This window comes from Mandrillus leucophaeus, unplaced genomic scaffold (genome assembly GCF_000951045.1).
Source record: "Mandrillus leucophaeus isolate KB7577 unplaced genomic scaffold, Mleu.le_1.0 Scaffold3, whole genome shotgun sequence".
Lineage (NCBI taxonomy): Eukaryota > Metazoa > Chordata > Mammalia > Primates > Cercopithecidae > Mandrillus > Mandrillus leucophaeus.
The window spans coordinates 9,743,595-9,766,462 of NW_012103142.1; the positions used below are offsets into that span (position 1 = coordinate 9,743,595).

The 22,868-nt window shown below is 48.6% G+C and overlaps 2 protein-coding genes across 8 annotated transcripts in view; one reads left to right on the forward strand and one right to left on the reverse strand.

Moving 5' to 3' along the window:
* The window catches only part of CCND3 (cyclin D3), a 146,136-nt gene extending 134,126 nt beyond the window's left edge, over positions 1-12,010 (reverse strand). For all 4 annotated transcript variants that reach the window (XM_011986706.1, XM_011986703.1, XM_011986705.1 and 1 more), the window contains exon 1: positions 11,515-12,010. The gene's annotated coding sequence lies outside the window, so the exon portion shown is untranslated. The remainder of the gene's footprint in view (positions 1-11,514) is intronic.
* Positions 12,011-13,521: 1,511 nt separating this feature from the next.
* Positions 13,522-22,868, forward strand: part of TAF8 (TAF8 RNA polymerase II, TATA box binding protein (TBP)-associated factor, 43kDa) — a 51,149-nt gene continuing 41,802 nt past the window's right edge. The window contains exons 1-5 of one of the 4 annotated variants that reach the window (XM_011986709.1): positions 13,522-13,589; positions 14,354-14,510; positions 19,161-19,259; positions 19,584-19,646; positions 21,021-21,145. In XM_011986709.1, coding sequence (XP_011842099.1) covers positions 13,545-13,589; positions 14,354-14,510; positions 19,161-19,259; positions 19,584-19,646; positions 21,021-21,145 — 489 coding nt within the window. In that variant the 5' untranslated portion in view covers positions 13,522-13,544. Of the gene's footprint in view, positions 14,151-14,353; positions 14,511-19,160; positions 19,260-19,583; positions 19,647-21,020; positions 21,146-22,868 lie in introns of all 4 variants that reach the window. The other 3 variants (XM_011986708.1, XM_011986711.1, XM_011986710.1) reach the window with 3 other exon arrangements.

Consider the following 22,868-nt stretch of genomic DNA (forward strand, 5'->3'; position numbering starts at 1 on the left):
ACGCACCACCACACCCAGCTAATTTTTGTATTTTTAGTAGAGACGGGTTTCACCATGTTGGCCAGGATGGTCTCGATCTCCTGACCTCATGATCCGCCTGCCTCGGCCTCCCAAAGTGCTGGGATTACAGGTGTGAGCCACCGTGCCCGGCCAAAAAAAACAATACAATGCTTATGTTAACATGCAATGAGTTTCTTGTTACTTTAAATAAATTAATATTTAAAATTTCTCATATCAAATTTTTTATTAGAAACAAAATATCAACAGGTATAGGGAGGGAGAAGTCAAAAGCTTATATTATTTATTCCAGGGAATGCCATGTTGGGTGCACCTATTAATAGGTATAGCCTAAAAAACAAAAGTCCTGGCCAGGCGTGGTGGCTCACACCTGTAATCCCAGCACTTTGGGAGGCTGAGGCAAGCGGATCATGAGGTCAGGCGTTCGAGACCAGCCTGACCAACATGGTGAAACCCCGTCTCTAATAAAAATACAAAAATTAGCCAGGTGTGGTGGCATGCACCTGTAATCGCAGCACTTTGGGAGGCCGAGGCGGGCAGATAGTGAGGTCAGAAGTTCAAGACCAGCCTGACCAAAATGGTGAAACCCTGTCTCTAATAAAAATACAAAATTAGCCGGGCATGGCCACACGTGCCTGTAATCCCAGCTACTCAGGAGGCTGAGGCACGAGAATCGCTTGAACCCAGGAGGCAGAGGTTGCAGTGAGCCAAGATCGCACTATTGCACTCCCCCCTGGGCAACAGAGTGAGACTGCATCTCAAAGAAAAAAAAAAAAGTTCTTTGGGATCCTCAAAAATTTTTCAGAATGTAAAGTGGTCCTGAGATCAGAAAGCTTAAAAATTGCTGCAGTAGACCTAATATGTCAGTCTCTAAAATGCCCAATTCCAAGCCTGGTTATCCAGTTCTTAGTATTCTTTACTCTTATTCATATTTTTACCTCTCAGTTCCATTGTGTTCCTGGATTTTTTTAACTATATAAGGGCAGGGTGCAGTGGCTCACATCTGTAATCCCAGCACTTTGGGTGGTCAAGATGTGCAGATCGCTTGAGCCCAGGAGTTCAAGACCAGCCTGTGCAACATGGTAAAACCCTGTCTCCACCAAAAATCCAAAAAATTAGCTGGGCGTGGTGGCTTGTGCCTGTGGTCCCAGATACTTGGGAGGCTGAGGTAGCAGAACTGCTTGAGCCCAGGAGGCAGGAGCTGCAGTGAGTTGAGATTGTGCCACTACACTCTAGCCTGGGTGACAGAGTGAGACCCTATCTCAACTTTAAAAAAAAAAAATGCAAGAAGTGGTCATATCAAAAGTAATTATTGTTCTATAAATAATAGTGATTATAGAAATAACCACTAGTTGTTTTAGAAATAAGAAATAATCAGTAATACTATAGAAAAAGAATAAGAAATGTCTAATAATTGACATAGAAATAACATAAAAAATTATAATATGGCCCTCAGTAAAAAACTCAGAACATTCAGAAGAGTAAAAAGATCCAAAAGCAACCACCATTTAAAACTGCTCTGGAATAATTTCTCATCTAATCCATTCCTCTTTTATCTCCTCAAATGGCACCTTTGAGAATAAATCCTGGTAAACCCATGCAAAAGCTACCACTCCTTTCTCCAGATTCCCACAGCACTGTAGTTGAAACCTTTCTTGAGGCCCAGCTAGACCATAAAAGTATGCATACTGAATTCCTAAATGCGCATATTTAACAGTCATAAATTCAATTATATCTACTAGAAGAGACACCAACCAACCACAGAAACCTATGTACTATTCATATGATGTGATCCCTTCACCCAGGCTCAACATAATGCTTAACCAAAGACCAGATCCTGTGTTCCAACAGACACTGGCCATGCTGGGGAATCTTAAGAGATGGAAGAGAACGTAAAAATCATGTATCCTGTGTTTTATGAGCAGTCTCTTTAAAATAGAGACTTTAACAGTAACTTTGATGTGTGTCTTGTTTTTACCCTGACTTTGAACCCAACACTGCGTCCAATGTGGCTCTACTCCATGAAGAATGGAAAGTGTATGGTTCCGAGGCCTCTGAGACTCACAGATGTTGGATGAATATACCAGGTGACTGAGCCCAGGAGTCCTCAACCCATGTAGTCCTGTCCTCTGGACAGGGTATGTGGCATCCCCTCTGGGCCAGAGCTGCCACCCATTGCTGGGTGAAGGCCTCGGGTGTCACTTGAAGGCCATGGTGAGAGGTCCTGCACTAGGACCCAGCTGAACCACCCCTTCCAGACCTACGCTCTCAGCTGCTGTCCTAATCCCACACTCCTCCCAAAGCCTGAGTCTCATACAAGAGCAAGGAAAGGAAAATGAGCGTTGGAAGGGGAGCTGGAGGAAAAGCTTGTTTGCACCATTGCACAGTTGGGGTGGCTGTGGTTGGGCTGATTCAACCAGAGCTCCCCAGATAGGTTATGGCCCAGCCCCACCTAGCAGAGCTCACATTCACCACCACCCACTCCTGTTTCCGGGCCGTGTGTGATACCTGACCTTCCTGCTGCGGCAGGGCTGGGGCACCCTTGCTCCTTACCTTCCACCTTCTCGGCTTAGTGGACGTCCTAAAGCACTGGCCAGAAGGCACTGGGGGATCCAGGATGCTCTGGGTTTGCCCGGGGGGATTCGTGTCAACACCATCACACCTCCATGCATCCCTGCATGTCATGCACACAGGCAGTCAGGGGCCTACCGGTCTGCTCTACTAGTCCTGAGACTGTACACGACAATGTCTCAACAGGGAACCCAGTGTAATCTCACACTTGCCCTGGTAGGTGGATACACATGTGCACACACATGTGTGCAATATACACAGTATGCATGAAAAGTCTGAGCGGGGCACAGTAGCTCACGCCTGTAATCCCAGCACTTTGGGAGGCTGAGGCGGGTGGATCACCTGAGGTCAGGAGTTTGAGATCGGCCTGGACAACATGATGAAACCCTGTCTCTACTAAAAATACAAAAATTAGCTAGGCGTGGTGGCAGGAGCCTGTAATCCCAGCTACTCGGGAGGCTGAGGCAGGAAAATCACTTGAACTTGGGAGGTGGAGGTTGCAGTGAGCTGAGATCACACCATTGCACTCCAGCCTGGGCAACAGAGCTAGACTCCGTCTCAAAAAAAAAAAACAAAAACAAAAAAAAGAAAAGTCTGACTGAGGTCAGAGTTATTTCAGCCACCAGGCTCTCAATATGACCAGCTGTATGACTTTGGACTAGATACTTAACCTCTATGCCTCAGGGGCTTTATCTGCAAAATAAAAAACCTTGGCCAGGCGCAGTGGCTCATGCCTGCAATTCCAGCACTTTGGGAGCTGAGGTGGGTGGATCACGAGGTCAGGAGTTCAAGACCAGCCTGGCCAACATGGTGAAACCCCGTCTCTACTGAAAATACAAAAATTAGCTGGGTGTGGTGGTGGGTGCCTGTAATCTGAGCTACTCAGGAGGCTGATGGAGAGAATTGCTTGACCCCAGGAGGCGGAGGTTGCAGTGAGCCGAGATCGTGCCACTGCACTCCAGCCTGGGTGACAGAGCAAGACTCCATCTCAAAAAACAAAAAACAAAAACCAAAAAACCCTCATAGGATATGTTTGTGAGAAACAGCTGAGAAATGGATTAATAAATATCCATACTTATTATAAACTGACTTACATATAAATGGCATACAGGATATGGCAGCACTTACAGCAGCCCCTGGCACATGGAAGTGTCGTGTAAAGATGTGCTATTATCATCACCAACATCTTGAGTGCCATGTGTCTGGGAACACATGAGGATTCAGAGCAAAGCCACACAACAGATTCCCACAAGAAGCACCACAAATGACTCCTAGAACCTGTGTCAGAGGAAAGGCAGGGAAGAAACGGGGGAGGTAAAACTTTCTGAGGATCACCCAGGAGGAACCCAGCTCAAGACCAGTGACTGTAAACAAAGTTTTAAGAACCCAAGAGGCTGGGCCCAAGCCGGAAAAGGCTGTACCCTTGGAGATCAAGGGATGTGAGAGAAAAACTCAGCCGGGTCCTAGAGGTAGAAATCAAGTCAATTTGAAGAAAATACGGAGTTCCCCCTAGGACCAGCAGGTACCAGCTGACTGGAAATAAGGAACAGAAGGCCTGGAGAAACTAGAATGTTCTATGCTCTGGCCTACGCTCAGTCACCCAGTACATCTGAGGGCTTGTAACCCCAAGATCCTTTCTCACTGAGATGAAAATAGATGCCACATTTGAAGAGTCTCCAAGTTTGTGGTTCTACAGCAGACACCGCTTACAGAAAAGACAATGGAACTGGAAAGGAAAAGGCGGCCTTGCATCCTAGGGCCTGCTGCCGGGAGGAAACAGCACTCCTCCCTCTATAATCCAAAGATGGCTTTGTGACAGCCACTTGCCAGAGTAGAATAAACCTCCCCTGGGCCTTATTCCCAGTGGATTCCACAGCACCCAGCATGACAGAGCTTAACAAACCAGAGTTTAAGACTTTGCGAATAATAAACAGATGTCTTCCCAGGGACAGGCAGACTGGGGGCCCTCTGCGCCTCATGGTCCTGCCCCTGGCTGGTCCTCCCTCCTCCAGCTGGAGCCCAAGTTGGAGCTCAAGGTCTGCATCTGTCTGAGGCCCCTGCTCCAGTTTCCTTTCCCAGAACTCAGGGACCTCAGGGGAGGGGGCAGGGAGGAACAGCAGAGGGGGAAGAGAACAGAGAACAAGAGGGAGGGTGAGTTGGAGCAGAAAAAGCTGGGGCCAGAACTGGGAGTTTCTGGGACAGCCCCAGCTTCAAATATTCTGTCCAACTGTCTGACCACAGGCCATAACTTGTGGACAATTTTTATTTTAGAAAAGAGGGTAACATGAAGCCATAGGTGGGATGGTGAGGAAAGAAACCAGGGCTGTCTCTTGGGATCCAGATGGCCCCATGTCCACCCTGAGGACCTCCACCTGGGAGACGATGATGCCCGTGATATGCTGATAATGACAGCAGCTATCACTCAAAGGACATATGGCCTGCCCACCACTCAGCAGAGCTTTGTGTGCACTGCCTCATAATCTTATGGAAGTGTAGGCTTGGAAGTGTTTTTTTTTTTTTTTTGAGATGGAGTTCTGCTCTTGTTACCCAGGCTGGAGTGCAATGGTGCGATCTCGGCTCACTGCAACCTCTGCCTCCTGGGTTCAAGCGATTCTCCTGCCTCAGCCTCCTGCGTAGCTGGGGTTACAGGCATGCACCACCATGCCCGGCTAATTTTGTATTTTTAGTAGAGACGGGGTTTCTCCATGTTGGTCAGGCTGGTCTTGAACTCCTGACTTCAGCTGATCCGCCTGCCTCAGCCTCCCAAAGTGCTGGAATTACAGGAATGAGCCACTGCGACTGGCCAGAAGTCTTAATCCTGCAGTCTCTGTGCCTCCCCTGTGCCTCAGTTTCCTTATGCGTAAAAAGCAGAATAATAATGCCTCCCTCATGGTCTGCTGGGAGGATGCAAAAAGATACTTGACATACAGTAGGTATTCAACTAATACTGGTTATTATTAATTCTCACAATTACCCAGAGAGGTGGGGCTTATATTTATGCCCATTTTACAGACAAAGAAACTTTCACATAGCCAGAAAGGAGCTGAGCTAGGACTCGAAGTGGGGTGGTTTGTCTCTGAAGAACAGGCGCTCTCGACCACTCCATGACAGATGGCACAGATTAGTGGTTACATGCACAAACGTTACAGCCAAGTGGCTGAGTCAGACTTCCAGCTCAGTCACAGATGGGCTGTGTGTACGGAAGCAAGCTGCTAGACCTCTCAGTACCTTGGTTTGCTCACCTGCAAAATGGGTGTCTCTGGCCAGGCACAGTGGCCCATGCCTGTAATTTCAGCACTTTGGGAGGCCGAGGCAGGAGGAATGCTTGGGCCCAGGAGCTCAAGACCAGCCTGGGCAAAAGGGCGAAATCCCATCTCTGCAAAAAATTAGCTGAGCATGCCGGGCGCGGTGGCTCACACCTGTAATCCCAGCACTTTGGGAGGCCGAGGCAGGCAGATCACGAGGTCGGGAATTCGAGACCATCCTGGCCAACATGGTGAAACCCCATAAAAGATCCAAAAAATTAGCTGGGCGTGGTGGCGGGTGCCTGTAATCCTAGCTACTTGGGAGGCTGAAGCAGGAGAATCACTTGAATCTGGGAGGCAGAGGTTGCAGTGGACCAAGATCGTATCAGTGCACTCCAGCCTGGGCAACAGAGTGAGATTCCGTTTCAAAAAAATAATTAAAAATTAGCTGAGCATGGTGGCGCCACGCCTGTGGTCCCATCTACCCGGGAGGCTGAGATGGGGGGATCACCTCTGCCTGGGAAGTCAAGGCTGCAGTGAGCCAAGATCACGCCACTGCACTCTAGCCTGGGCGACAGAGTAAGACCCTGTCTCAAAAAAATCAGGGTGTCTTTGCTCATTCTGGGCTCTGTCTCTGTGTCCCTGGAGGCCCAGTGGCTCTGTGCCTCTGTAAAGGTCTGAGGGGGCAGCAAGCAGATCTGGGCCAAGGATGGAGGTACCAGCAACCCTCTCCTTCCAGAGATAACCCCTCAGCCCTCACCTCAGGAACGGCTGTCCTGGGGAATTTCATCCAGGATGGGAGAACTGGTCAGGTCACTGAGTGCAAATAGTTTCAGAGAGGTGGGGCTCTTGAGGCCCCTTCCGGGAGATGACACAGGTATGTCCTTTGAAGAGCATAAATGGCCATGCCACATTAGTTACCCTGCTGGTTCACAGGGCCGTTGGCCTTGCCCTCTGCTCTGGACACATGGGGCCCTCTCTCTCAAAGAGAAAGGACAGTCAGGAAGGGGAAAGAGAAGATGTGGAAGGAATCCCTGACCTGGGGACGGGTATATGCCCCAGAGGCGGAGGCCTGCACATTCTGGCTGGAGCCTGGACAAGACAGAAGAGCACCTTTTATGGGGGCTGTGCTGGGTCAAAAGCAGTTCTCTGGGCCCCAGTGTGTAAATAGCTGGTGATGGGCTGGGAGCAGAGGCCCCTTGAAATCAGTCAGTGCCTGGAGAACCCGGCAACGCTCTTCACCCAATCCAGCCACACCAGGGCGACACACTGGGCAACAGCCCCACCTGGTGGACGATCAGGGACTACAGTGGGCCAGGGAGTATGGGAGAGCAAAGAATGACAAGAAGAGGAAAGCAGGGGAAAAATCATAGCAGGGGTTTACAGGCAAAGGGGTTTTGAGGTCGTCTCGCTGGCAGAGGCCCCTCTTACAGCATGCGCTCTAAGCCCCATGTGTTAGAAAGTTCTATGTTTTTTGAAAATCTGCCTCCACCAGTCCTGCTAACCCCCTACTTCAAGGCTTGCTAGGGCAACCTTTTAAATATTTGCATACAGCTACAGTATCCCTCCTAAATCTTCCCCTTTGGTGCAGCCTTCCAGAGTTTGACCTGACCTCTCACCTCCTGCATCTTTTTTTTTTTTTTTTTTTTTTACTTGGCTATCCTTTCTTTCTTTTCTTTTTTTTTTTTTGAGACGGATTCTCACTCTGTCACCCAGGCTGGAGCGCAATGGTGCGATGTTGGCTTACTGCAACCTCTGCCTCCCGGGTTCAAGCGATTCTTGTGCCTCAGCCTCCTGAGTAGCTGTGATTACAGGCGCATGCCACCAGGCCCAGTTTTTTTTTTGTTGTTGTTGTTTTGTATTTTTAGTAGAGATGGGGGTTTCACCATGTTGGTCAGGCTGGCCTCGAACTCCTGACCTCGTGATCCGCCCGCCTTGGCCTCCCAAAGTGCTGGGATTACAGGCATGAGCCACCGTCCCCAGTGGTTATCCTTTCTTAAATACATTAACTTCCAAGGAATCACTTCCAATTCTATCCCTCTCCCATACCAGCAGCAGCATTTAAAAAATCCCTTTATCTTTCAGCCTCCCTGTCTCAGTGTTTGATATACTAGGAAAGTCAATGCTCAGATCGAGAGTTAATTCATGAGTAAAAAGCCTAGACTTTGAAATCAGATAGAACCTTGTTCAAGTCCAGGCTCTGCCACTTACTAGCTAAATCACTTTGAGCAAGTTTGCCTTTCTGAGCCTGTTTCCTATCCGCAAATTGGAGATAGAGGTGTTTACTACCTAGAGTTGTGGTGAATAAATATTAAATAAGACAGTACAGGTAAAACACCTAAGGACAGCTCCTGCAACACCATTCAGCTCCTAAGGGGCAATTACAGCCACATTCTTCTGAGTTTAAAGGTTGTAGGGAATGCTCTGGGGAAGAGAAAAGTGAAGGGGCCAAAGAAGGAGAAGAGACTTTCTGGAATTAGCCTTTCTCAACCAGCAGATGGGTAACTTGTTCCGATCCCATTTCTAGCAGTGTCTGTTGCCACCCCTAGAAAGGGGCAGGCCTTGACAGCTCTTTGAAACTTGAGGATTTAAAATTTAAATGTCTTTGAGGGCAAGATAAACACACCTACTGCTCAGCAGGGAAAGGGAAACTTGGCCGGGGCCCCAGAACTTTCCCCACCCCCAGCCCTCCCTAAACTTCCTCTTGTGGTTTTTCAAGAGTACAACCTGTTCTCCACAGCCAAGCCAGTGTCTGGGGCAGGGGGCCAGGGCGTGCCAAGGGCTCCGCTGCACCCCACCCTACCAGCGAGCGAGGGAGGAAGGTGCATGCGTGGGAGAAGAGCAGCATGGAGGTTTATCATTCTTAAGGTTCACATCCTGCTTACCCGTTTTCTCAGTGCGGCCACCCTCTACCCAGTTCCCACCCTGGACTCCCAGCATCAATACCCCTGTCCCCAACACACACTCCTTCCTCAAAGACAGATGCACGAAGTGTAGGCAGAAAGGGACCACCTCAAGGCCTCCCCAGACCTGTGGGGAAGGTCCTTGTAAGAAATTTAAAAGTGTTTCAGAAAGAAGGTGGAAAAGGGGCTGGAATCCATGGAAACTGTCCTGTGCCCTTGCTTGCATCACCAGCATTATCCCAGCCTGTCTGGAGGGACTGGGTAGGATACACGGATGCAACTTTGGAAGCAGGAGCTGTGGGAAAGAGAGGTGTGAGCATCTTAAGCTTGCACCCACTCCTTAGCCATCTTCCTTACTCAGCTACCAAGCTGGAATGCACATCTAGAATGTGAGCATCTCTGCTATTCTTAATTCCCAACAAAAGAGGTGTCTTGGTTTCCCACGTCCCCAGATTCTGGCACATCACGTCCACGTTGAGAAGTTCTTTCTTGAATATAATCTTAGTTCATTCCTCTTGGTTTATTCACATTCCCCCTTTCCCTTTGAGTGAGGCTTACACAGGGGAAAACATTCATACATTTGTGTGCACGCACGCACACACGTGCACGCACGCACACACACACACACACACAGCCATCAGGAAAGGATACCAGTTCTGTGCAGTTCCCACAACCCTATTCCAGGCCTGCTGGGCTCACTGTAAACAGTACCAGCCCCACAGCTCAGCTAACAGATGGCTGTATCATCCAAGATACAGGACCACAGACTCCCTTTAGGAAACTCCTAAGTTCCTGGCTCAAGTGCACATTTTATGTGGTCAGTGAAGGAGGCAGGCTAGCCTAATGGTTAAGAATAAAGCCTCCCAGCTGGGCGTGGTAGCTCATGCCTGTAATCCCAGCACTTTGGGAGGCCGAGGCGGGTGGATCACGAGGTCAGGAGATCGCGACCATCCTGGCTAACACGGTGAAACCCCGTCTCTACTAAAAATACAAAAAATTAGCCGGGCATGGTGGTGGGCGCCTGTAGTCCCAGCTACTCAGCAGGCTGAGGCAGGAGAATGGCGTGAACCCAGGAGGCAGAGCTTGCAGTGAGCCGAGATCGCACCACTGCACTCCAGCCTGGGCGACAGAGCGAGACTCCGTCTCAAAAAATAAATAAATAAATAAAGCCTCCCAAATCAAGTGACCTGGGTTTAAATCCCAGCTCTGCCATTTGTTTCTTGTGTCTGAAGGAAGATTACTTATCTCCAGTGCCTGCGTTTCCTCGTCTATAAAATGGAGAGAATCCTAATGCCTACCTCGTAGGACTGTATTAGGAGGTTTAAATAAGACCTGATCTCTAAGTCACTTAGAAGAGTACCTGACAGTGTTATGTAACTGTTAGCTAGTATTCTGAGCCCTTGAGGGAAGAGGAAAGGGGAAGTCGTAAGGAGAAGACGCTTGGGACCATGGAGGTCATGATCTCAATGACTAGCATAGACTAGGACTCTGCTAGAATTATCAGAGAAGCTTTCAGTGTTAAGTTCCAGGCGGAAGAAACTGTGATTTGATTACCATGACATCCCCAACAGATGTGGGAATAGCCTGTGCAGATGGAGTATGGCCACAGCAAATGGGTGCTGAATGAATTAATAAATTGGTGTGTCAGTCATTTCCCAAAGGAGCCCCGGAATTGAACGGCCAGAAGAATCTGTGAGGAAGCAAAGGGAGATCCACTTCTCCATCCATGTCTGGTCCCAAAGAGAAATGAGGTGGTAGGCAGAGCGCAAGGACTCGTCAGAGGAAACGGTCTCAGAGTCCAGGGATGGGGAGGGGGTGCCCAGGATTGTGTGGACTGTCACATCACCCCCAGGTGGACCCTCCCAGCTGCACCCAGCTGGGAATTTCTGGGTTCTTAGGACTCAGCCCAGAAAATTGCCTTTTCTGGGACTCATCCTGTTCATCCCCTTGATGCTTAGACAGTGGATTAAAGGGAGCGGGAATTGTTTCCGGGTTGCCCCTATATTCCAGTGTCCAACACCACAGCTGGGATTCAATCCAGCTCTGTGGAATAAGTGCCCCCAAAGACTTCTATACTTTTCATCCTTCTGAATCGAACTCAAATGTCCTTTTCTCTCTAAAGCCTTCCCAGTCACCCCAGCCAGTGCACTTGACATCTATGTCTGTTCTGTGATCCATATTAGCTGTGGATAAATAACATCATTGCACCCTCAGCATTCCATATAATGCCAGGCACATAGTGGGTGTTCAACCAATGCAAATGAATAACTTAATGCTCCCTTAATAACAGCAACCAATGTATTCAGTTATTCCTCGTTGACACTTCAAGAGACACAGAGGAGGCTAAGATCATCACCTATGTACCAATCAGACACCACTGAGGGGTTCCTCCCTCCAGTTTCACCCCGGTGCACTGGTCAGAGCACCCACAGACTCCCCATCCACACTGGTCTGCCCTCCTAGAGGCCTTCCACCCCATCTTTGAGGCACGAGAAGAGCAACAGCTCGGTAAAGCCACGGGGCTTCCAGATCAGCTGGAGGGGGTTGTGCCGATGTGTGTACATACAGACGGCTCAGGGCCTTTGGGGGTTTCTCTGCCCTTCAACTCCGTGCAGAACACCTCCCTCAGTGGGAAAGTTAGCCAAGCTTTGGGTGCCAACTGGGAAGTGATGATGCAGCGACCCCGTTGACCCACCCAGCGCCGATCCCCAACGCATGATCTGACATGCCTGAGCTGACATCCCATCTACCCCGGTTTCTCCAGCCCCCAAGCCTACCTCCTCGGCAGGTGAGCTCCCCGGAGCACCAACTGGGGTCGCCGGCGCTCTCTCCCGTCGCCTCTGGTGCCTGCCTTTGGGGAGTTGGGGTGGTCGCAACCACCAGCCACGAGGAGGGGATTGCACCTCTCTCCCCGGCGTCCGAACAGAGCCAGTCTCCACCCCTGCAGGGGCGAAGTGTTTACAAAGTCCGCGCCGCGCCGCCGATCCCGAGCTGGGCAGGAAGTGGGGAAGAGGGGGCGGAGGAGACAAAGGGGCTGGTGCTCTGCTCAGCCAAGTTTCAGTCCCCGGCCCGACCCCTCCACCCCCTGCACATCCTCGGCGAGACCAGGAGGCTCATCCGGCGCCGCAAACCCCCGCCCGCAGCCCCCGCCCCACACGGCATAGGTGAGGGGGCGGGGCGCCACAGAGGCTCAGTGTGGGCGACCGGCCGGGGCGGCACGGGTTCCCAGACCGCTGCCTCCCGGCGTTCGCAACTCCTCCACGTGCTATCCAGGAAGTAAACAAAATCATGAGGAGCGATTTCTTTTTCTTTTTCTTGAGACGGAGTCTCCCTCTGTCGCCCAGGCTGGAGTGCAGTGGCACGATCTCGGCTCACTGCAGCCTCCGCCTCCCGGATTCAAGCGATTCTCCTGCCTCAGCCTCCGGAGTAGCTGGGACTACAGGCGCCCGCCAGCACGCCTGGCTAATTTTGTGTACTTTTAGTAGAGACAGGGTTTCACCATGTTGGTCAGGCTGGTCTCGAACTCCTGACCTCAGGTGATCCACCCGCCTCGGCTTCCCAAAGTGCTGGGGTTACAGGCGTGAGCCACCGCGCCCGGCCAATTTCTTGACTCTTACTACACGTCAGGCACTATGACAGACCCTTTCTGTGTATCATCCCATCTTACCCCCAGTTTTAGAGAAGAGGAAACTGAGACACACTGAGGATTAGGTCAAGTGCCCGAAGTACCACAGCTGGCTAGTGTTAGGATTCAAACCCAGAGTCTGCGTCCTGCCAGGCAACTGCAAATGGGGACGATTACGGTGCAGCCAGAGGGGCTGACAGGCCAGGTAGAAAACAACTGGCAGCCGCGGGCACCCCACGCCCTGGGAGTGAGGCGGCAAGGGACAAGTCTCCCGCCCCACCCAGACTTGCCTCGCAAATACTTGCGGGTTGAGGGCGCGAAGGCAGCAGGATGCAGCGACAGACTTGGACTAGGTAGTCCAGGCTCTACTCCAAGTGGGCCATTGACAGGCTGGGCGGCCCTCAGCACAAAATCACGAAGCTGGATGCTCCAGTGTTTCCCAACATTACCTGCTCAGGAGAATCATCTGGGGAGCTCCTTAATGAGAAAGATTCCCAAGTCCCTCTTCCACAGAGTGAAGTCACTGGGATTGGGCTGGGCCCAGCCAGGTGTTGCTAATAATCAGACAAGTTTGGAAAACCCTGCAAGTGTAGTTGACCTCCTGGGTCCTTCCAGGAGTGTGCTCTTTACAAGAACCGATTTTCATATTAAAATAGGTTTCTTTTAACTCAGTGAAACCCAGCGCGTTTTCCCGGTCCACAACCAAGCCACTGAAGGCCCCAGAACACTTCACTTTCAAAAGGTCACGTGAGGCGGGTGCGGTAGCTCAAGCCTGTAATCCCAGCACGTTGGGAGGCCGAGGCCGCGGATTGCTTGAGCCCAGGAGTTCGAGACCAGCCTGGCCAACATGGCGAAATTCGGTCTCTACTAAAAATACAAAAACTAGCGGGGCGTGGTGGTGCCCGCCTGTAATCCCAGCTACTCCGGAGGCTGAGGCGGGAGGATCGCTTGAGCCCGGGAGGTGGCGATCGCACCATTGCACTCTAGCCTGGGAGACAGAGAAGACTCTGTTATCTTAAAAAAAAAAAAAAAAAAAAAGTCACGTGAGCCGGGGTCACCGCAGGCGTCCCCCAACCGACTGGGCTTCGGAAAACCAAGGGGCGCACGCCGCCCCGCCCCGTCCCGCCCCGCGACTACAAGTCCCATCGCGCCCCGCGCTCGCGCACACTACGCCAGAGCAAGATGGCCGACGCGGCGGCCACAGCTGGGGCCGGCGGCTCTGGAACGGTAAGGGCAAGAAGCGCGGACCCGGAGCCGAGAGAGTTTGGGTATCCTGCAACTTTCCCCTAGACTGAGCAACAAGCTAGGCCCCATAAATCCAGCCCCATCATGAGCTCCGACTGGCGGAGGGTCTTTTCAGGCCGTACGCGCCCCCTCCCTGGGACTTGGCTGCGGCCGCCGGAGTTGGCGGACCTGTGTCTTGATTGGCTCCTTTGCTGTTGGGGGTTGGGAACCCGGAACACCCCCTGATTGGTCCGAACATGCCATTTTCGCCTTCTTATTGGCCGGCCAAAGTTGAAAGGCATTCCCGTTTCAAAACATTTAGCTTTCTTACTTTTTCGTGCTGTTTTCTTTTGTCCTCCTCGCCGTCACCTCTTGTTACTGTTTTCATTTTCCCTTTCAATGAAATGGTGTGAAGATGGGGGGCACAAGAGAGGGATCCTATTTTTTCTGGGGGACAGGTCTTAATCCCATCATGCGTGTTTCTTCAGCTGTGTATTCTAATAATCTGCTAAAGTAGAAAGTAAAAGACCTGCTATTTTATCTCACTGGGACCGTACTTTTTAGGTGGGCGGAAAAGTAGTCTCTGTATTTAAAGCACCTTGGGTGCTCAATTTTTACTCAGTTGGCCAAGATCTGTAAATCTAAACATTAAGCACTGATTTTTAAAATAAAAGTAGTAAAAGAACTTTATTTGCCATTGACCACGTATGAACTATGTGATTGCATCCTTCTGTGGATGAAAATCTTTCTGGGCTGCTGCTTCACAGAGATCGGGAAGTAAACAGTCCACTAACCCTGCCGATAACTATCATCTGGCCCGGAGGAGAACCCTGCAGGTGGTTGTGAGCTCCTTGCTGACAGAGGCAGGGTTTGAGAGTGCTGAGAAAGCATCCGTGGAAACGCTGACAGAGATGCTGCAGAGCTGTGAGTACACAGAAACACTAGTCCTTGGAGTCAACCCCAACATCAGTTCAGTGCCCTGCTTTGTGATAGTGTTTGAGAGGATTTAAGAAAAAGATAAACTTTTTTCTTAAGAGGGGAGAAAAAAATTTTTTTTTAATGTAAAAAGTTGAGAAAAGAGCATAATGGGCTGAACGCGGTGGCTCACGCCTGTAATCCCAGTACTTTGGGAGGCCAAGGTGGGTAAATCACCTGAAGTCAGGAGTTCAAGACGAAACCCCGTCTCTACTAAAAAATACAAAAAAAAATTAGCTGGGCGTGGTGGCTAGTGCCTGTAATCCCAGCTACTCGGGAGGCTGAGGCAGGAGAATTGCTTGAATCTGGGAGGCAGAGGTTACAGTAAACTGAGATCGCACCACTGCACTCCAGCCTGTGAGGCTCCGTCCCCAACAACAAAAACAGAAAAGAGCATAATGAAGTGACTTACGGGCTTTAGAATCAGATAGACTTGGGTGTACATCATCACTCTGTCACTTAATAGCTTGGGCAAGCCACTGAATCTCCTGAACCTCAATTTCCTCATTTGTGAAATGAGATAACAGTTTGTACCTCATGGAGTTGCGAATGTAAGTGAGATATATATATAAAAAACATTCAGTGCTGGGGAGATTATAAGCTCTTGGTGAGTTATGGGTGCCCTTAAGGACTTTTGTTGGGGAGTCAGGGCTATTTCCCCATGCAATAGATATCATCACATTATGTAATCAAATGCTAGATTGTGTGATACAAAGAATGAAGGGGAAAAGCCACTTTTTTTTTTTTTTTTTTTGAGACAGAGTTTCACTCTGTTGCCCAGGCTGGGGTGCTGCAGTTTCACAATCTCAGCTCACTACAGCCTCCGCCTCCTGGGTTCAAGCAATTCTCCTGCCACAGCCTCTCAAGTAGCTGGAATCATAGCCATGCACTACCACTCCTGGCTAATTTTTGTATTTTTAGTAGAGACAGGGTTTCACCGTGTTGGCCAGGCTGGTCTCAAACTGTTGACCTCAGGTGATCCGCCCACCTCTCAAATGTGCTGGGATTACAGGCGTGAGCCACCGCACCCAGCTGAAAAGCCACTTTTAAAAGGAAATGTGTTGAGATTTAGAAGCCCGGGTGTGGTCTCACAGAGGCTTTTCTGCGTGTACAACATATTTCCCTGTTTTGAACTTTCGGGGGATGGGATAGAATGAGGGTTGGAAGTATTTATGGTGTTTCTTAGGGATCAACAACTATGAAAGGAAGTAGGAGAAAGGTTTGGGCAGAGGGAGAAGTGGAGTGCAATGCAGGCCAAACAAAGAACTGGACAACTTAGCCAGGAACCCTGGAGCATCATTGCCCATCAAGCTGAAAAGGCTCTGCCTTTATACTCAGGTCTTGATCAAACACTAGATGTGGGCTACCCCAAGAAGGGTGATCTTGGGCAAGGTAATTCTCTGCAGCTGATGTTTGGCACTTTTAAATACCAAATGTTTTCCTAAAGCAGTGATCTGAATCATTTTGGCTTCAGAACTCCTATATTTATTCATTTAGAGATGGGGTCTCGCTGTGTTGCCCATGCTGGCCTCAAACTTCTGGACCTAAGCCTCCCACATAGCTGGGACTACAGGCATGTGCCACCATGCCCAGCTCTCAGAATCCCTTTTTATTTTTATTTTTATTTTTTTTGAGACGGAGTGTCACTATTTCCCAGGCTGGAGTGCAGTGGCCGGATCTCAGCTCACTGCAAGCTCCGGCTCCCAGGTCCACGCCATTCTCCTGCCTCAGCCTCCCGAGTAGCTGGGACTACAGGTGCCCGCCACCTCGCCCAGCTAGTTTTTTTTGTATTTTTTAGTAGAGACGGGGTTTCACCATGTTAGCCAGGATGGTCTAGATCTCCTGACCTTGTGATCCACCTGTCTCGGCCTCCCAAAGTGCTGGAATTACAGGCTTGAGCCACCGCGCCCGGCCAGAATCTTTTTATTAATAAACATTGAGGACCCCAAATAGCTTTTGTGTATGTGTATTTGCCACCTTAGAAAAAACAAATTTTGGGACTGGGCGTGGTGGCTCACGCCTGTAATCCCAGCACTTTGGGAGGTTGAGGTGGGTGTAGTATCGCCTGAGGTCAGGAGTTTTGAGACCAACCTGGCCAACATAGTGAAACCTTGTCTCTACTAAAAATACAAAAAATTAGCTGGGTGTGGTGGCGGGCACCTGTAATTCCAGCTACTCTGGAGGCTGAGGCAGGAGAATCACTTGAACCCAGGAGGTGGAGGTTGCATTGAGCCAAGATCACACCATTGTACTCCAGCCTGGGCAACAAGAGCGAAACTCCGTCTCAAAAAAAAAAAGAAGAAGAAGAAGAAAAAAGAAACTTCGAAAATAAGAATGTACAATTACATATTCTGTTATTCATCAGACCCATGATGTCATCAAAAGTCACATAGACTCAGGAAAACTACCTGAGAGAATGAGAGTGAAAAAGTCAAATAATGACTTAATTTTATTATGAAAATAGTTTTGACCTGTGTGGACTTTAGAAAAGATTTTGGGTCCTACCACAGGTTCCACTACTTTTTGAACTTTGTCCTAAAGGAATGAATTAATAGTTCCCAAGAGATAAGAATGCAGTTCTTGAAATAGTCTTGGAATTTAGAGTTTAAAAGTCATGTATAGAGGCTGGTATTAGTGACTTGCTCAGGGTAGCAGGGGAATTGGTGGTAGGTCCCCTGTGAGACACCCTTCCCTGTCAAGCAGCACTCGCTTTTATTTTCTGAGCCACTTAAAATCTGAGCCAACATTTTATCCCTAGAGCAGGAGTTCTTTACCTTTTGAGGCCCCTTTATACATTTGATAAAATCTGTGGACCCATTCCCCAAAAAATGCTTTTTTTGTGTGTAAAATTCAGCACAGCTTCAGAGTATTCGTGAAACCTCCCGTCCGCCTTGGAAGCTCATTCACAGAACCGAGCTTCAAAACTCCATCTTAGAAACCTTCCTTTTCCCCAAAGGACTTTAGTGTGACTCTTAAATAGAGGTTCAGCTTCAGGCAGAAGAAACAAAAATTGCCCATCAGAGAACAAGACCGTTTTGTGTGTGTGGTGGTGAGATACACATAACCAAATTTATCATTTTAACCATTTTTTTTTTTTTTTTTTTTGAGACGGAGTCTCGCTCTGTCGCCCAGGCTGGAGTGCAGTGGCCAGATCTCAGCTCACTGCAAGCTCCGCCTCCCGGGTTCTGGCCATTCTCCTGCCTCAGCCTCCCGAGTAGCTGGGACCACAGGCGCCGCCACCTCGCCCGGCTAATTTTTTGTGTTTTTTTAAGTAGAGACGGGGTTTCGCCGTGTTAGCCAGGATGGTCTCAATCTCCTGACCTTGTGATCCGCCCATCTCGGCCTCCCAAAGTGCTGGGATTACAGGCTTGAGCCACCGCGCCCGGCCCATTTTAACCATTTTTAAGTGTACAATTCAGTGGTATTAAGTATATTCACAATGTTGTGCAACCATTCACAGTATTTCCAGAACTTTTTCATCATTCTCAACAGAAACTCTGTAAACATAAACAGTAATTCCTCATTCTCCCTCCCGCTCCATTCCCTGGTAACTTCTAATCTACTTTCCATCTCTGGATACCTCATGTAAGTAGAATCTTTGTCTTTTTGTATCTGCCTTATTTCACTTAACATAATGTTTTCTTTTCTTTTTTTTTTTTTGAGATGCAGTCTCGCTCTGTGTCCCAGGCTGGAGTGCAGTGGTGCAATCTCGGCTCACTGCAACCACTTCCACCTCCCAGGTTCAAGCGATTCTCAGCCTCCTGAGTAGCTGGGATTATAGGCGTGTGCCACCTCACCTGGCTAATTTTTTATATTTTTGGTAGAGATGGGGTTTTGCCATGTTGGCCAGGCTGGTCTCGAACTCCTGACCTCAAGTGATCCACCTGCCTCAGCCTCCCAAGTGCTGGGATTACAGGCATAAGCCACCACACCTGGCCCTAGCATAATGTTTTCTTTTTTTTTTCTTTTTCTTTTTTTCTTTTTTTTTTTTTTTGAGAAGGAGTTCGCGCTCTGTCGCCCAGGCTGGAGTGCAGTGGTTCAATCTCTGCTCACTGCCACCTCCCCCTCCCGGGTTCAAGCTATTTCTCATGTCTCAGCCTCCCGAGTGGCTAGGATTACAGGCACCTGCCACCACCCCTGGCTAATTTTTGTATTTTTAGTAGAGATGGGGTTTCGCCATGTTGGTCAGATTGGTCTCAAACTCCTGACCTCAGGTAATCCACCCGCCTCGGCCTCCCAAAGTGCTGGGATTACAGGCCTGAGCCACCACACCTGGCCTAGCATAATGTTTTCAAAGTTCATCTATGCTATAACATTACCAGAATTTCCTTCTTTTAAAGGCTGGGTAATATTCCATTGTGTGTATATAGCACATTTTGTTTGTTCATTCACCTGTTAATGGACACTGGGTTGTTTCTACCTTTTGGCTATAGTGAATCATGCTGCTGTGAACATTGGTGTGCTAGTAGCTGTTTGAATCCCTGCTTTCAATTCATTTGGGTATATACCTAGCAGTGGAATTGTTGGCTCATCTGGTAGTTCTATGTTTAACTTTCTGAGGAACCGAGAATAAGTTCTATGCCTTTAATCCCCTCTTAGACATTTCAGAAATTGGGAGAAGTGCCAAGTCTTACTGTGAGCACACAGCCAGGACCCAGCCCACACTGTCAGATATCGTGGTCACACTTGTTGAGATGGGTGAGTATACCTTCAGTTTCCAGTTCTTCCGTGCAACTGGAGAGAGAAGTTCCTAGGAGTCAGGCATGTCTGCTAAGTGTTCTTCGTTTCCCTCATGGTTCTCTTGATTTGCTTTGAGCTTGAGAGAGTTATCAAGAGAGATTCCTCTGAACACATCTAAGAGGTCTCATAATTCCCTGTTGGGGAATTCTGCCAGAGCTGCTTTTTGCGTGGCTGCAAGGTCATTGAGTTGAGAGTTTAAGCCATTTGTCCATAATACTACTATTCTTTCTGTATTCAATATCCAGTGGTCTGGGCAGTGATTTTTGTTTTCCTGTCTCTTAGGTTTCAATGTGGACACTCTCCCTGCCTATGCAAAACGGTCTCAGAGGATGGTCATCACTGCTCGTAAGTGACTTTGAACTGAGGTACCTAGCAATTTATCAATTAATGCTTGTGGAATGAAGTAATTGACTATGGTAGGGATTGGATTAGTAGCTACTTCCTTGTTGCAGGCTCTCTTCCAATGTTTGGGGCTACCTACAATATAATCTTTATTTGGGCTAGTGGGATTAGCATGTGAAATTCAGTCACCAAAAGGTAAACCATCTTTGAGATATTGCTGTGTTTCTTGTGCTCTAGCCCCAGAAGGGCAAATGATGCTGCTTGGAAAAATGAAAGTTCTTGTTCTCCTTAGATTAAGGGTTGGTACATTGTGGACTATGGGCCAAACGCAGCCTGCCTCCTGTTTTTGTAAATAAAGTCTTATCGGAATGCACCCATATTTACTTATTATCTGTGGCTATTTTTATGCTATATTAGCATAGTTTTGTTGTGGTAGAGACTGTACCACATGCAAAACCTAAAGTATTTATTATATGGCCCTTTACACAAAGTTTGATGACCTCTACTTTAAGTAAAACTGGGTGCCATAAGCTGAGTGGCAAGTAACCAGTTTGGGCTTGTAGGACCTGGAGAGAATTAACTGGATTTTTTTCTTTTCTTTTTTTTTTGAGATGGAGTCTCGCTTTGCTGCCCAGACTGGAGTGCAGTGGCACAATCTCGGCTGACTACTGCAACCTCTGTCTCCCAGGTTCAAGCTATTCTGCCTCAGCCTCCCAAGTAGCTGGGATTACAGGTGCCCGCCACCACACCCGGCTAACTTTTACATTTTTAGTAGAGGCAGGGTTTTACCATGTTGGACAGGCTGGTCTTGATCTCCTGACCGCGAGTGATCCGCCCACCTCAGTCTCCCAAAGTGCTGGGATTACAGGCGTGAGCCACCGCACCCGGCCTGGATTTTTTCTTTAAAGTCACTTTTTTCATGTTGGTATTTTTTTAAAAAACTCCCTCTCAACATATAGCAGTGGAAGGTGCCATTTTCAGTCCCCTCTTGTTATCATTAAGCTCACACTTACTGTCCCCAGGTCATTGTTCCTTTTTGTTATCCAGGGTCTGTGAAAAGAGAACCAGCAGCCCATGTAACTTGCGTAGCTCGTCAGCATGCTGTTTTATGTAGTTACTGTGGCCATAGCCATCCACCTCTACCTAAGAGGCTTGTGGGCAGATTGTTGTCAAAGGGAATGTCAACCAAGATTAGCCAGCAGGGCTGGGCATTGTATGCCATCAAAGACTGTTTATGGGTTGAAATACAAAATGCAACTTGTTTAGAAAATTGAGGTCTGGCATTTTTTTTGAGAAAATGAAGCTTTGGGGAGAGACCATAATCTGTAGAAATCAGGGTCTTGGGTGGAGGGGTAATCAGTTGTGACTCTGTTGCAGCTCCGGTGACCAATCAGCCAGTGACCCCCAAGGCTCTTACTGCAGGGCAGAACCGACCCCACCCGCCGCACATCCCCAGCCATTTTCCTGAGTTCCCTGATCCCCACACCTACATCAAAACTCCGGTGAGTGTTGAAGCCACACTGGGGCTGGGCTGTGTGTGGTGTAAAGCACGGAGTCAGTTTCTACCGACTGTCATGCGGCAGAGTCCAGTCCAAAAGTTTGTTGATGAAAGGGTGGTTCAAAACTCAGAATGTGGCGGGGCACGTTGGGCTCACACCTGTAATCCCAGTATTTTAGGAGGCCGAGGCAGGAAGATCACTTGAGCCCAGCAGTTCAAGACCAACCTGGGCGGCAGAGCAAGACCCTGTCTCATTTGAAAAATAAAGAAAGAAAGAAAAAAAGAATTCAGATTATCTTTCCTCATTGAGAAACAATTTGGCAAATGAGAATTATGTTCTCAAGTTTACCAGCTAAAGTGTAATTAACAAAGAAATTGAAGCTGACCCCAGTATTGCCTGTCCTACTGAAACACAAAAGTACATAGCCACATAGGAACAAGACTGAAAAGGTATTCCACTAAATGTTCATAGTAATTTTTGGTTGAGATTTTAGGTAATTTTGTTTTGTGTTTACTTTTCTGAGTTTTCCAAATTTTCCATAATAGGAAAATTATTTTTTCAATTGAGGGAAAAGTTACTTTAAAAATATTTAGTAACGGCCAGGAGCAGTGGCTCATGCCTTTAATCCCAACACTTTGGAAGGTCGAGGCAGATGGATCACCTGAGGTCAGGAATTCGAGACCAGCCTGGCCAACACAGTGAAACCCCGTCTCCACTAAAATTACAAAAATTAGCTGTGCGTGGTAGCATATACTTGTAGTTCCAGCTACTCAGAAGGCTGAGGCAGGAGAATCAAACCTGGAAGGCAGAAGTTGCAGTGAGCTGAGATTGCACCACTGCACTCCAGCCTAGGCAACAGAGCAAGACTCTGTCTCAAAAATAAATAAGTAAAAATTAGTAATGATAATGAAATGGAACTTATCACTCTGAGCTCTAGGTCTGAACGAGAAGAAGATGAGTTATCCTCTGTGGTTTGAATGTGTTCTAATTTGCCTGAATGGCAGTTTTACCTTCGGTTGGGAAGGTGTTCTCCCATACTTCCTTTGCTTCTGCCTCCATACCATATAGTGATGGCCATCGTGCGGGCTGCTGCGGCAAGCCCTCACGTCCTCTGGACATTTCTTCACACCTCAGGGTGGGGGAGAGGGGAGTAGTAGCTACCCAGCTAATGCAACATAGCCCTTGCCCTTGCCCTTGATCAGATCTCTCTATTAGTTCCCTGGGCTGCTGTAACAAAGTGCCACAAACCAGGTGACTTAGAACAACAGAAATTTATTGTCTCACCGTTCTGGAGGCTAGAAGTCTAAAATTAAGGTATCATGCTCCCTCTGAAACCTGTAGAGGAGTCCCTCCTTGCATCTTCCTAGATTCTGGTGGTTGGCCAGCATTCTTTGGCGTTTCTTGGCTCATAGGTGCATCACTCTAGCTTTCTGTCTTCACATGGCATTCTTTTTTGTGTGTGGTAGCAGGGGCAGCGGGGGAGACTGGAGTTTTATTATTACTCAAATCAGTCTTCCTGAGCATGCGGGGAGCAGAGTTTTTAAGGATAATGTGGTAGGTTGGGGGAAGCCAGTGAGCCAGGAGTGCTGATTGGTCAGAGATGAAGTCATAGGGACTCAGGGCCGGGCAAGGTGGCTCGTGCCTGTAATCCCAGCACTTTGGGAGGCCGAGGCGGGGGGATCATTAGGTCAGGAGATCGAGAGCATCCTGGCTAACACGGTGAAAC